At 41.4% G+C, this 15,194-nt stretch overlaps 2 protein-coding genes across 16 annotated transcripts in view; one reads left to right on the top strand and one right to left on the bottom strand.

Annotated features, from left to right (window-relative positions):
- The window catches only part of LOC309620413 (uncharacterized protein), a 90,327-nt gene extending 82,159 nt beyond the window's left edge, over nt 1–8,168 (bottom strand). For 2 of the 7 annotated variants that reach the window (XR_014239528.1, XR_014239529.1), the window contains exons 1-3: nt 7,408–7,534; nt 4,034–4,071; nt 1,474–3,701 (exon numbers count right to left, since the gene is read on the bottom strand). Coding sequence is in view for 2 of the 7 variants with exons in the window: in XM_082376755.1 (XP_082232881.1) it covers nt 1,474–1,519; nt 4,034–4,071; nt 7,408–7,523 (200 nt within the window). In the remaining 5 variants the exon portion in view is untranslated. Of the gene's footprint in view, nt 1–1,473; nt 3,702–4,033; nt 4,072–7,407; nt 7,535–7,759; nt 7,856–8,032 lie in introns of those variants that run through there. The other 5 variants (XR_014239530.1, XM_082376754.1, XR_014239526.1 and 2 more) reach the window with 4 other exon arrangements.
- FAM120C (family with sequence similarity 120 member C) overlaps nt 7,660–15,194 on the top strand; it is a 175,759-nt gene continuing 168,224 nt past the window's right edge. For all 9 annotated transcript variants that reach the window (XM_082376563.1, XM_082376562.1, XM_082376561.1 and 6 more), the window contains exon 1: nt 7,660–8,461. In XM_082376563.1, coding sequence (XP_082232689.1) covers nt 7,769–8,461 — 693 coding nt within the window. In that variant the 5' untranslated portion in view covers nt 7,660–7,768. The remainder of the gene's footprint in view (nt 8,462–15,194) is intronic.

The following is a 15,194-nucleotide window of genomic DNA, read 5'->3' as shown; positions in this document are numbered from 1 at the left end:
GTGTGCTTGTCATCCTTCCAGGTTTTTTTTTTTTTAAGTTGCTTTTCTTCTCCATTATAATTTAAGATTTCAGATTGAGGTTTGTGGTCCAGAACATACCCTCAGCAGAAATAGTGACTGATTGGAAAGTACAGTTGTTCAAGGTCTGTCATGCTCAATCACTTAAAGCTGTAATTTGTTTGATATGAATATTAAGCATGTAGACCTAGTGCAGCATGGGAGCCACTCAGGAAGTTTATGCAATTAATAAACTTTCATGCATAATTAATTTACTATGAAGTATGCAGAATTTCAGCCACTTCTCTACACTTAACATTTAGTTGTATATGTGAACTCTCCTTTCTTAATTGGGGAATGTAGCATTATATGGAATGTTGTTAAACCTAATTTTAATCCTTCTTGACATTAACTTTTATTATTTTTTTTGGTAAACCAAGTGATCTGCCTTTAAGCAGTTGTCTGATTTTGGTTCTTTGAAACTGTGATTTTTATATCATTTGTACCCAACCATTTGTTTTTTGTTTCCTGGAAATTTTGATTTGAAACAGAAAATAAAGGCTGTGTTAAAATGAGTATGTTATCTTATTAAAATGCTGTCATAGTCACTGTAATCATCTGGCTTAAACTGGTTCTTCATTTACCAAATCTAATTTAGCAGATTTAAAAACTTTAGTCCTATAGATATGTTGGCTGAACAAACTAAGCTGTGTGTTACCTCTTGATTTACAGCTCCAACAAATTTTGAGTTGGACCCCTTCTCCTCATTTGTCAATGAGCCATAATTGGAAGAGTCACTATGATTTACTGAGTACCTACTGTGTTAGTTAGGCTTGTGATAAAATTCATAAAACAATCCTATAAGCTAGATCTGTTACTGTCTCTACAGAGAAAATTTGAGAATCAGAGAGATTAAAGAATTTACCAAGGTACCATAGCTAGTAAATGATGAAGCCTGGATCCAAACCCAGGTCTGACTCCAAAATTCATGGGAAAAACCTCAGGCCATACTGACTCTCAGATGTACTGTAATAATAATAATCAAAATACATTTAGACTACGTTTTCAATTATTATGATTAGTATATACGCTTTTCATATATCTTTCATGAGGTTATGTCCAGTGCTTGTTTTATAATTTCAGGAGTAGAAGTATATGTTTATGGTACAAGCAAGAATTCAAAATGTGCCCTTTGCATAAACTTATTAAGGAGTATTTCCTTTCATATTGACAGTGTTTATGGTCCACCTTCAGAAAAAAGTGCATTTGGAAATCTCCATTGCACATCTTTCATTTACCACACTACAGTGACTTGGGAAACTGTCAAATGAGGTCAGATCCCTTGTTCATTTGATAATTTAGGTAGAAGAATCATGCATATGTTTATGCAAACAGCCCTGGAGGAAGAATAAGAGGCCTATCAGAAATATTCAAGATTAGATGAGGATTTGTAAAGTGTTTTTAAAAATCTATTACCTTGATTTAATGACAATGACTCCAAGGTATTCTCTCCTAGTGATCCCTAAAGGGAGGATACAAGGTACACAGTTGAACAAACACAGGTTTTTTGACTCACAGACCTCTCAAACCTCTATTTTCTCATTTGTAAAATGAGGTGGTTGTGAGTATTAAATGAGATATGTCCCAAATTTGCTAATTGTGCTTATTGTTAGACATCTCTAGTGACTTTCACAATAAACTTGCACTTGGGAAACCAGACTGGTTTGGAAATGGGCCCTGGTTCTTATTATAGTTGATACAGATACCACTTGGAGTCCAGCAGACCTGGATTTGTATTCTAGCTTTGTGAACTTGGAAAATTACTTAACTTTTTAGCTTCAATTTCCTTATCTGTAAAAAGGATAACTGCTTCACTGGTGGTATTTTGAGACTAAATGAAAAAACATAAAGGGCTTAGCACTGTGCCTGGCACATAGTAGGTCTGCTCAAATAATAGTAACAACTACTGAAGGGACCTTACATATCACTAAAGAGAAGAGGAAACAGTCATAGAGATGTGACAAAATTGAACCCAACCTGCGAGTCAACGTGAGGTCTGTTGGTGAAAGATTGGGTATTGGCCCCAGTGGTGCCAGATGATGTAAAGTGAGGTTCAGAGATGAAAGTGTTTAAGTTGAGGGATAAAACACCATAAAACCCATTTAAAATGTGCCATCATTAATGAGCACTAGATTAAAAGAATTAGATGACAGAATTAAGTCTGTGACTAAAGAATTTAGAAGGAGCTGAAGTAGTAGGAGTTGGGGAAAAGATGGTGGGTCTTAAGACAGGAGCTCAAGACAGAAATGAAGTACAGCATAGATGATGGTCTGAATAGGAGCAGGACCTTGGGATAAACAGATGAAGAATTGGAAAAGACTAGTTCACATGCATGTTACAAATTTGTAAGATTTCTCCATTCCAGTTCAGAGGTTCTCATCCCTGACTGCATATTAAAATCACCTGGGGAGGTATTTTTAAAAATTAGTGTCCCAGTTGCACAACAGTGTGAATATACTTAACACTACTGAACTGTATACTTAAAAATGGTTAAGATGGTAATTTTTCTGTTATATGTATTTTACCACAATTTAAAATAAAAATAATTAGTGTCTGGGCCCCATCCCTATAATTAGTATTGTTTTAAAAGGCTCCCTAGGTGGTATATTAATATATTAACCTAGCTAGGGTTGAGAACCACAGTCCTTGTTTCCTTTACTAATCAAATGACCTCCCTGCTATTATTGCTGGTTCAAGAAACACAAGCAATATAGCAGCCTTATTAGACCTTCTAATGAATTATTTACTATTACCATACAAGCTTACAGCCTCTCAAACAGCCCCCAAGGATTTGGGCAATAGAGAAAGCTAAGTGGGCCCCTTGCAGAAACTGAACAGCTAGTTACTACTTAGGTGGAAGATATCAGAAGATTGAATCCAATATGAATTTTCGATGCAACTTCTTTATGCTTCTCTCCACCCTTCATTTTAATAATTATTAAGATTTATTAGGTGCTTACTGTGCCAGTTACTGTGCTAAGCACTTTAATATACCATTTAATCTTCAAAAGCTTCTGAGGTAAGTATCATTACCATCTCCCTTCTAAGCTCCTTGACTGCCTTGAAAACTGTTTTCTCCTAGCCCAGCGTTATTCCTGGCACGTAGTAGGTACCAAATAAATCTGCTGAATAAATTAATGAGTCCCTATTTCATAGATACAATAAGGGCTCAAGAGGTTAAATAACTTGTTAGTTATATAGCAAATAAGGAGTTGAACTGGTATTGGAGCCCAGATCTCAGCTCCAAAGCACACACTTTAACCACTATTCTGTGACATCTACTGTCCCTTTCTACTTTCAGGGCTTTGGCCTCTGTTATCTCTTCCCTCTCTATGGCCTATGCCTAGCATAAAGTTTCTCTTGTACTATATATGTTAAGATTCTTGTTTGTAAGTAATAGAAACCCAATTTGAACAAGCTTAAACAAAAAAGAGGGATTTATTATAAAGATGGCGGTGGTGTCTCAAAACACCCAAGGATAATGCAGATGGGCCTTAGGAACATAAATCAGGTGCTTGAATGCAGCCAGGATTTTTCATCTCTCCTCCTCCAGCTCAATCCCAAATTCTCTGGGAAGGTACATAAAGAATAAGCTCCTGGTGCAACCATGAGGGTAAGGTAGAGAAAGTGGTAGAAAAGGGGTACTGGGGAGACAAAACAGATGTTTACCTATGGTCCTCCGTTTGACTGCCCCGTAAACACATATGCCATTTTCCCTATACCTACAATTCCACAAATGTCCACACCTAACAATCTATGGACAACTGCAAGTCACATGCAACTACTGCATCCAGAGCAACGGCACGGCATGGACATGCCCCTTCCTCATCTAGTTCAGTGACAATCTAAATGTGGATCGTCTTGATCCTGCCACTTCCTGATAAACTTAACTGCCACCAATAGATCTAACATGCAATAGTAGAGAAATATTTAGATTAACCACTAAGTTCCCTTTTAGGAAAGGAGAGGGGCACACCTTTATCAGCCACCGGTCCAAGTGCGCACCATTTCCACCTGGATAGGAAGGAAGGAAATAAATTACGGGTATAGAAAAACTTATGGGAGTCAGTTTATTGATGCTTCTTTTTGCTTTAGCAGTCTGTACTTGGGCCTGCTCTAGAAGAGCAGTGATTCTCAAATGTTAAGGGTGCATTAGAATCACCTGGAGAACTAGTGCGCCCTGCAAAAACTCTCGACACAAACACTCCATTCAAACACCTGCACTAAGAGACTAGACCAAACTTGGCTCCTAGCCTCCTAAGTCGGAGTCTCTGGGATGACCCAATTTCCATCTGGAAAAGCTCGGGCTGTAAAAAGAATTTATAGCTTGCTCTAGCTGACACCTGACAATAGACCCCTGACCTCCCTTTCTTAGAGCATTTACCAAACAGGGCTTAAAATTATGAATTCTTCCCCTGTCCCTTTGAGATGTATATGTATCTCCTACAACTCCAGAGTGTGTGTCTCAAGGACCATTCCTTTGAAATGTAGTCATCAGGAAGGCTAGGGCCTCTGTCTCCCAGTAACTGTGGGAGGATATAATCCTAACTTAAATAATTGCCAGCTAGCAGACACAGCTAGCCTAACTGCATTTACACTGGCCAACCCTTTGTAATTTTTCACTTCCCTGACTCTACTTGAGCCTCTCCTCGCTCCTCCTCCCTCCTTTTCCCTTTAAAATGCTCAGTCACCTCTGCACAAATGGGAATGGAGCTCTGCTCTTTCCCCTACTGTCAGTAACTGAATAAAATCTGTCCTCACTGCTTTAACTAATGTCAGGCTTTGTTTATCTTTGACACCATTTAAACCACACATTGCTAGCCCCACCCCCAGAGTTTCTGATTCAGGAGATCTGGGGTGAGGCCCCAGAATTTACATTTCTAACAGTTCCTAGGTGCTGATATGCCGGTCCAGGGACCATACTTTGAGAATCACTGCTGGCTCATGGTCCCTGTTCACTAGATAGGATTTTCTAGTGATACAACTTCCTCAAAACCTCATATGACTGCCTGTTAATTTCATTTGAGGGGACTCACAATGCTAATAACAAGTGCCAAGAATCTTGTCAACTTATGCTCTTTGAATCTTCAGATTTGCTAAAGGGAATAATCACCCTGTTGCAGGGTTTTTATTTCTTAGCTCTCTACCTAAAGACTTGGCTCCTTCTCCCTGGCATTATGCTCAAGGTCTCCAGTTCAGAGCGTGGATAGGAAACAGTAGGTTGAGTTCAACGATGTGAAGCCTCTCTTTTCCAATCTGCTCTGGGAATGTTACACTTACCCTTTCTTCCTTGCATTCCAGCTGAATGCATATTCAGAGGAAGAGATCATCACATTTGGGGGAGTTGGAGAACAAGGAATACTGTGGTGGCTTATAAAGATAACCTCGTTCCAGTTCGTTGGAAACTGGATTCCAGTTTCCTAATTAGTGGAACATTTAAAATGAGACAATAAATCAGCAAAGCCCATGAATATCTAACCATTAGCAACTGCTAAAGTCTTGATATAGGCAGAAGGGCTGCTCTGCTTTTGAGTCTCAAGAGCAATAAGCAACTGCTTCGCTGCCAAATAACACAGAATGCCAACTTCCAATTAACGATATGGGAGATCTCCAATCTCTGCCAGTTCCATAGTTTAGGGCCTATAATTTGCCACACCCCATTTCTGGTACCAGTTCTTGAATTAATAATTTTTTGGTCATGAGTAGTTTCTAACCCAACTCTATCTTTAAAATAGTAAGGATATGAGGTTGCCTCAGAGAAACCAAGGGCAAGAATGCCTGAGGAATGATCTAGAACCTGGGTCTTAAACACGATGAAGACTCCCTATCTCCCATCTCTGCTCTGAGAGTCTGCGTTTTTTTCTCTTCCTGCAGACCAGCATCTTTTACTTTTGTCCCTCTGATGGGAAAATTGACTACTGACAGCTTCCAAGTTTTACACTTAGAGAAAAACTGATCTCTCTGGTCCAATTCCAAATTTCTAGGGAATGAGATTCTGATCGACCCACCTTGGATTCGTTATCTACCTTTGACCCAGTCAGCGATGGTTATGGTTAACATGACAGTTTTTGTTATAACTCTGTAAATGGGGAGAGGGTTAATTCCTAGAAAAGGAGGGCTGAGTAAACAATCCAATAGGTGTCCATTATACTAGAAAACCTCTATTCCTTCCATCCACCATCCCTTCAAGCCACTATTCCCTCCTTTCACTGCTTGTTTTCACAGGAGTTATTTATGTGCATTGCTTCAACATCTACTTATTCTTTGCCAATCTGGCTTGTTCTATCTCCACTGGTCTTTTATGATAAATTTCTTTATGGAGCTTGAAGATTTTTCAGCTTTTGTATCCTAATACACTGTTCTCAGATTTCATTCACCTTGACTACTCTTGGGTTCTAAACTTTTGCGTTCTTACTTGGCCTGCCATTATCTCCGACCTTCTATTAAGTTCCAAGCCAGATCTGACTGCTACGCACTGTTACAGAACAGAATAGATCTTGTTTTCTACCCTCCTCCGGTTGAAACAGTGTGCCCTAAACGCCAGTCAGCCAGAAGACTGGTGCTATATCTGAATCAAACAAGGAGAATGCTGAAAATATTGAATGGATTTTCAAAAGATGATTCTGTACGTCTGGAATTGGAGCTCTTACCGCTATTTTTCTAGAGCTCCCCGACAGATTGATTCACAATGTTTGCAAACAAAGGTCCTAACCATAGGACATTGTAGCTCAGTGAGTACCAGAAAGGTACAACTTGTAGTTTAATTTGTGTTGGTGCTTATCTCCCTGACCAAAGAGCTCCTGAGTACAATGGATATTCGATTTCACTTTGTCTCGCATTGCCTTGGGCAAATAAATTATACAATTTTCACCATTCATAAACTGGGGCCAAGAACTCTTCCTCAAAGAATTACAGTAGCTAAAAGTTAAGTGGATTGTTACAGAAATGGTGGTTATTATTTTTACGTTTCATATGTGTCCTTTCTCATTCATTAAAAGCTACGCACATTATTCCCTCCCCTCAAAGGAAAATTCTTCCTCCTGGGGAATTTTAGCATACTTTAGCTGAATTCAATTAATCCACTCTACTTCCTTTCCCATGATGCATCACTCCCCCCCAACTCCTTTTCCTGGGAAAGGCGGTAAATAGCCTGAAGCAACTCGGTGGATGCAAAGAGTTGCAGTGCAAATCCTAAACGCATATCACGCCCCGCCCCTTGAGACCCAGTGAATGCAAGAGCTGACAGGGGTGGTAATCTTGTTCCAACACTGTATCCCGAGGCCGTAGAGGAGACTACAACTCCCAGAATGCCCCGCCCCGCTCCCCCTCCTCCAGCTAGAAAGCGTGTACCATAGAGAAGACGAGGTAACATGGCTCCTGGAGGTAGAAGTAAGAGGCTTCACCCCTTTTGAAGCGGTGAAGAGCGGCCAAAGAGGGATAAGAGAGAAGTGACGAGAGCCCGTCATCGCTTTTATCCTCCCAGCCTCTCCTGAGTCCGGCCGGCCTCACCACTCCTCTCCACCCAAATCCAGTCTGTGGTCTCCTCCCCACCCCTGCCTCATTCCCTCGCTAGCTCACCCCGCCCCTCGGGAATCCTTTGCCCGCCCCCTCGCCCCCCGCGGAGTGCGCACGCGCCCGCCCCCAGCTTCGCGCCCAGATCGCCGCCTAGCCTGCTCGCGCAGCCGCCGTCTCGTCTGCCCACCGACGAAGCATGGGCGTCCAGGGCTTCCAAGAGTTCCTGGAGAAGCGCTGTCCCGGGGCTGTTGTGCCCGTGGACCTCCTCAAACTCGCGCGTACGGTCTCGCGCCAGCAGCAGCAGCAGCAGCATCGCCCGCTGCCGCCTACGGCAGCCCTAGCGCCCGGGGCTCCACGCGCCGCCAGGGGCTCCGCGCCTCTGCAACCGCCGCTCGCGCCCGCTGCCTTGGGTGCCTACTCCGGGGGCGCGGGGCCGACTCGGCACCATCACCCCGCTCACCACTTCCACCATCACGGCCAGGCGCACCCCGGGCTGCACCCGCCGCCGCCGCCGCCGCCCCCTCCGCTGCCCGGGGCCCGGGTGCTGGTGGACGCGGGCTCAGCGCTGCCTCGGCTTTATGGCGGCTACCAGACGGATTGGGTGTGTGGCGGCCAATGGAACGCCATGCTGGGCTACTTGTCAGCGCTATGTCAGGCTTGTGCCTATCCCGGCGGCGACGGCTTGGAGCTGGTGGTCATGTTCCCCGGGGGCCTGGGCAAGGACCGGCTGGCCGAGTGGGGCCGTCGGTGCCAGGCCGAGCGGCAGACAGCGCAACTGATCGTGGGACACGTGGGCAACAAGGGCACCCCTCCTCCACGGGCCTGGTTCCTGCCACCGGCCTGCCTGAGCCACTGCGTGAGGCTAGCGCTCATCCGCTTCCGGGTCAAGGTGAGGGAGGGGCCGGATCTTAAATAATACGCCCCACACCTATTCCCTCCCAACTAAACACCTAACCACCCACCCACTTACCTGTCTCCCATCCACCCACTCAGCGCCCAGTCAGCTAACCCACTTGCCTAACTACCCTCGATCATTTTATCCATCTACCTAACCCTTCATACCACGCCCTACCGATTCGCTCACCTGCATAACTACATCTCTACCCATGTCATCCCAATAACCCCCTTTATCCAATTGGCCTATCCCTAGGCTTTAGCAGAATTTCTTTTGTAGCCCCATCTTTCTCCTGCTGTCTTCTGCCTCAAGCTGAAATGCCATTTTCCAAATTTTTCCAGTTGACATCTCTCTTCTATGTCTTTTTCCAACCTTGCAGTTAAACGTGTTAATTGAACACCTTTCTTCTACAGCTTTTCCCCGAATTTTGAACCAGTGCTTCTTTTGCACCCATCTGTTCATTCAGCCTTTTTCATTTCAACATGTTTCTACCTCATCCTTCCTTAGCCTAAACAAACGAACAAACAAACCCACTGGTTCAGTCACTTTTCAACAAGTATTAACCCACTAAGAGTAAGGGGTTTAAAAGACATGTGAGACATGGTTCCTGCCCTTGGAAAATCAAATATATCAAATATATACACAGGAAACATTTATTTAATGGTATAAATGTGTATGTGATTATGATTTATGGTACAGATTGGTACCTGTTTTGTGTGTGGGGGGGAATATCTGTGGGCTAAAATGGTCAGAGGAGACTTCCTTAAAGAAGTTGGACCTCACCTGGGTCTCCAAGGATGAATTGGATTTGAATTGGTTACAGGTTTGGGAAGAGGCTTCTCTAAGCAGGAGAAAGAAAATGAACAGAAGCAAACGGGAATATCAAGCATGTGAGGCCCCATGGGTAGTTCAGTCTAATCTCTGCATGTAGTTGGTCACTGCATATGGGGCCTGGAGAACAGCTTGGCAGCAACCCCAGTTCTTGGCACAACTGCTGTTGCTCTGTTGCTTTTCCATACTCTTGGGTTTCAAGTTCCTACGTGTAGGGAATAGCAAGGCTTGAGAAGTAAAGGAGGTGGGCAGGAAGAAGAAAAAGAAAAGCAGTACAGGGTTGGGTAGGACAAAACCACAAACCCATTCCCCAACCAAGGCTCTTGGGGATGTGTGCATAGTCAGAAGATAGGATATGGAATCGTGGGAATCATAAACTAAAGAAATGGTGCTGGGTGGAGTAATGAGGAAAAAAATCTCAGCTGAGAGACTGAAAGACCTGCATAAAGAAACTCACAGTGGTCATAGAGCTTGTGGCTAGAGTCCAGTCATGCTAGACTGCTTGTGCCCAGCATCTAATCTGTGCCTAGGCTGGGTAATTATAGCTGTTTTTAATAATTTTTTTAAAAAATTCAATCACGAGCTATCTCAAACATACAAAGTAGGAGAAAAAATATGTCAGACACTCATTTGCTTGCCTTCCTGACTGAGCATTTTTCAGTAGATTCTTCTTTTATGGCCATTCTTTCCACTTTGTTTTCATTGCTACCACTCGAGCTTTAAGGACTTTTTACCTCATTGTCATTATTAACTTGGTTGCCGGCAACAGTGACTAACATTGATGGAATGCTTACTATGTGCCAGCTGCTAATCTGTGTGCTTTAACAACAACAACAAAAATTATCTCATTTGATCCTCACGATAACCTGTGAAGCAGTATTACCCGTTTTTTCAAATGAGGAAACTGAGGCACAGGAGGTTTAGAAACTTGCCCAAAGTCACCCGGCAATAAATGGCAGAGCTGGGATTCTGGGAGTCATGCCCAGGCAATCTGGCTCCAAAGCTCATGCTCTTAACAACGGTGCTCTAAGATGAATCTTTCTAAAGTGCCAGTGTGATTAAATCATTCCCACACTGGACTAAAATCTTCCTTGGCTCCTGGGTAAAGACAGGTCTGGGCTATTCATTTGTATTATTTATTGAGTGCCTGCTGTAGGCTAGGTACTATACTGGTTGCTGAGGATTCAGAGGGAAGTAAGGGGATCCCTGCCCTCACGGAGGTCAGAGTTTAGTAAAAGAGACAGACTGAAAACAAGAGTTGCAGATACCGTGAGCTAATTGCTAATGATGAAAAATGTGGTCCCTGTAGGGGGCATTGGTTAATTCTGGGTGAGGACGTGAAAGTTGGGGGAGGTTTCACAGATTGGTACTGAGCCTTGAGGAGGGCTGGGAAGGATGGTTCAGAGGGGACAAGGATGTGGAGATGTAAAATGGCCTACTGTGAGCTCTGAATAGATTTTGATTGGAGGTTGGCAGGAATTGAACACTGAGTATGGGTTTGGGTTTTTCCAGCTTTTTTGTTCATACACCTCATCAGTGAAAATTTTTGAGAAGCAACCCTAATATGGCCTACTAAGATTCTTCATTACACATAGTCTCATTTTTAAAATCCCAGCAGTTCATAAAAAAATAAGATGGATTGATAGGTGATAAAGCAAATGTAGTAAAAATGGTAGAATCTCAGTCGTGACTTTTCTAATGTTCACTGTAAAATTATTTCAACTTTGCTATATGTTTAAAGTTTTTCTTAATAAAATGTTGGGGGGAAAATTTCCCAGCAGCCCTCTTCAGTCATGAGTACCACCGTTTGTGAAATACATGTCTTGTTCCCCATGCTAGATTATAAACAAACTCTTTAATCTTCTCATAGTCTCCATAATAACTTGTATATTTTAGGTGCAGGATACATTTTTTTCCCTGAATGAAAAGGTTAGTGATCTTAGAATGCATTGTAGGAGTGACTTTTTAAAAGTGTGTAGTGTGGCTCTTAACATAGTGGATTTAAGACTGGCTCCAAAAGTGCATATGTAAAGTATCTGTAGATGTTATCAGTGAGTGAAGTTTTCTCCCCCGGTTCTGGTCAGTGATTGTTGTTGTTGTTGTTGCTGTTGGAGTGATGGAGAACTTCCTGGTTTGTAACACAGACTTGAAAGATATTGGTTAATAACTCATTGTGGTTTGCCTTTTCAGAGGAGTGTTCCACTGTCTTGAAGATAGCAGGTTCTCACTTGAATGATCTGCATGCCTACCATATCTTTTGATTGAAATGCTAGTGCTTTAGAGCAAAACCCACTAGTGTTTTTCTCCTCCCCTTGGTTCTGTTCTTGAGACTAGGTCACAGGATGGGCCTTTATTCCCAATCTCATTTTCATTTGTGATAGAGAAATAGAGATGGAGGGATTACATAAAAAGATAAATTGCTGGGTTGTCTCTTTAGCTTTAGACAATTTAGGACTTCCCATGAAAATATTCAGGGTATATAACTGGGATGAATTTTGTCATTTGGTTTGTTTCATTTGTACATTCTGCAAACCTTTGTAAGTTATCATTGCCAGTAGCAGAAAAATTAAGTAAAACCACAAATTGCTACCTGATCTCTTCCTAAGGGTCTCAGAGCAACCCTAAAGCAGTTTTAGAATGTGGTTTGAAAGATGATGTGGGGTGGTTAATGGGATGAATACTTTGTTTTAATGGTTAAATATATATATTAGAAAAAAAGATAATCAACGCATGAAACCCGCAGTTTCACAGCTATAACTCTTTAGAACTCTTTAGGCCAATTAAAGAGAAGTAAGTTGATTTAAAGAAAAGTATTAAGGTTCAGTACTTGGATGTGGCAGAAATCATGTTGATGGTAAATGAATAAGCAAAGTTTGAGAAGGCTGACCAACAGCTGATGCCGTTTTGTGCTTTCGTTCTCTAGAATACAGTATAGCAGTGGCTGCTGTGCCTCCTGATTATTTACTTATCCTCAATCATTGACACATCCTGAAACGTTAGTGACTCTACTAGATGCTCTAGTGGTAGGAAAAATTATCATAATAGTAATTAGGTCTTCTTCTTGAGCACCAAGTTGTATATAAAGTGCTTTTTAAATAGCTTGTTTAATCCTCATAAGCTTGCAAGAATGTGTGATATTCTTCCCATTTAACAGTTGAATAACAGGTGCAAAGAAGTGAAATGATTTTTCTTTGGTCTGGACACTAGTAAATGGTGGGTAAAAATCTGTTCTGGATCTGTATTGCTCAAAGTCTCTTTCCACAGTTTCACCACACAGTTTCCTTTCTGTACATTCTTGTGTAAGATTGTACACTTTTACTGGCCAGATAATATGCATAGATGCATGAAGAAAAATGATAATAAGTAGATTTATTGAGCACTTAGTTTGTGCCAGCATTGCTAAATGTACAATACTGCCAGTACAAGGCAAATGTGTAAGCTCAGTGCCAAGTGAGTGAGTCATATAGTGATATTATAGGAATTCAAAAGTAGCAGTCTCTTTCTTCTCTGCATTTTAAGTCTCTCCCTCTCTGGTTTCTTTCACTTATAAGTACGTAAGCGTATACAAATAACCTTTAAAAACAAAAACTTCCCGTTTACTTTGTAATTTCCTTAAGCCATTATCCTTATCCCTGTTCTTCCCTTTTAACCATTATTCTTGAAAAAAGAAGACTGTATTAATTCCTATTCCCTAGCCTATTGCCACTTGATATGTGATGTCACCATTCTGAAGGCACCAAAACCATTTCCATTCTTACGCTTTATTGGTCCTCTATGAGATAATTGACATGAGCCATCCTTTCCTTGAATTTCCTTTCTTGGATTCCATAATGCAGCTCACTTCTGATTCTCCTTATAAGTCTCTAGTTCTTTCTCCTCCTCTTACTGCTTCCTTAAGCATTGGTGCTCTCAAGACTTCTGTCCTAGTTATATTCTTCTACATTCATTTCCTGAGCAATCTCATCCATTATTATGGCTTTAAATATTAACTGTATTCTGATTATTCCTATAGCTCTTTCTCTACCCCTGACCTCTCTCAAGGGCTTTTGACACATCTTTTCAGCTTTCTACTACTTGATGTCTTATACGTCACTCATACTAAAAAATATCCAGGATGGAATTCATTATTTTCCCCCAAAACTTGTTCTATTTTTGGTGTTCTCTTTTTCTATGGATGTCGTCTTTCATCCATTTCAAGCCAGAAACCATGGAATTCTTCTCAATTTTTCACTCTCCTGTCACTTCCCATATCCACTCGGTCACTAGGTCCTGTCACCTCTACCTCGGAAATGTCTACTGAGTCCAGCTACTTCCACCCCCATTGCTCTAGTTTAGGCTGCCATCATTTCTTATCTGAGCCATGAAAATTGCCTCAACTTGTTCCTTTACCACTCTCTGGACCATAGTCCATCTTCTACATTGCTGTCAGAGATACTTTGAAAACCAAAGTTGACTTTTGTCTGTGCCTGAAGATACCCACTGGCTACTTTTTGCCTACCCTACTAAGCCCAGACTTGTCAGCATGGCAGACAATGCCATTCACAGTCTGATCCCAAACTCTCTCCAAGCCTTACTTGGTGCTTACCTTTGCCCACACCTGTTCCAACCATTGGAATGTCCCAACCATTCTGAACTTTTCTGGCTTCCTAGACATACCATGTCCTCTCACATAGTGCTTTTCTTATTTTACTCTCACCATTGTGTAGCCAATTCCTACTTATTCTTGCTCAAAAGTTATCACTATGAAATCTTTCCCAGCCAAGGTAAATGATGCCTTCCCTTGTGCTACCAGAGTGTTCTTTTTATTTTTACCTCTCTCATATTTTTTTCTCTCATAGTATTTTCATATCGCATTATAATTCTCTTTCTTTCCCCCATGCTATGTATTACATCCCCAGAACTTACTTATCTTATGACTGGAAGTTTGTATGTAATTATCTTTTAACTGAGTTCCGAGAGGGCAGAGATTTTGCTCTAGGGCTTGACACATTATATACAATAATGGTTGTTAAAAGAGAAAGGCAGATAAGGAAGAATTTAGAACCAGTGTTTTATAATGTTATAGTTTCATTCCATGTAAATTAACTTGATTCCAAATGGAATTGCCAAACTCTGTTAAGTAAAAGTAAGTTTTGTAGCTGCTTAGCAATGCATTTATGGAATAAATTCCCCCTTGGTGGTAGTAATAATAGCTACCACATGGGCTCGGTACCTCACATAGATTCATTATGTCATTTAATCATCACAACCACCCTTCAGGATATGTATTAATCTACGTTTTTTATAGCTAAAATAAAAACAGGCTCAGCATAGTCACTGGCCCAAGGTTGCACTGCTGGAATGTGGTTGAGCCAAGATATGAACCTAAATATATTTGACATCAAAATCCTTTATCTTTAACATCTCTCAAAACAGTATAGTTGCATTTTAATAACCTTTTCCAGAACACTTTTCTTATATTTAGTTTGTGTAGCATAATGGCCAAGAACAGACCTTGGAGCCAGACTGCCTGGGTTTAAATCCTTGTTCTTTTACTTACTAGTTATATAAATGTGGGCAAGTTAACCTCTCTCTGCCTCAGTTTTCTCATGTGGAGGAGGAGGATAGTAATAATAGCTACATCACAGACTTTATTGTGAGTATTAAATGATTTAATATAAGTACAGTGCTTAGAACATTATATACCACATAGTAAATGCCATATAAATGCCAGCTACAGTTACTTTGACCAAAATATCTTGTGTGCCAAGTAGATTGGACATGGACATTTCACTCTCATGCCTTAAGCTTGGCATGGCATGTAGGGTACTTCTTGATCTGCCTACCATTCTCTTATCAGGACAATGAATGCTTTTCAGCATTTTTTGAACACCTACTCTTGCCAGACCCTGTGCTA

The sequence above is a fragment of the Balaenoptera borealis genome, assembly GCF_965194805.1.
Source record: "Balaenoptera borealis genome assembly, chromosome: X".
Lineage (NCBI taxonomy): Eukaryota > Metazoa > Chordata > Mammalia > Artiodactyla > Balaenopteridae > Balaenoptera > Balaenoptera borealis.
This window is presented reverse-complemented; position numbering and strand designations above follow the sequence as displayed.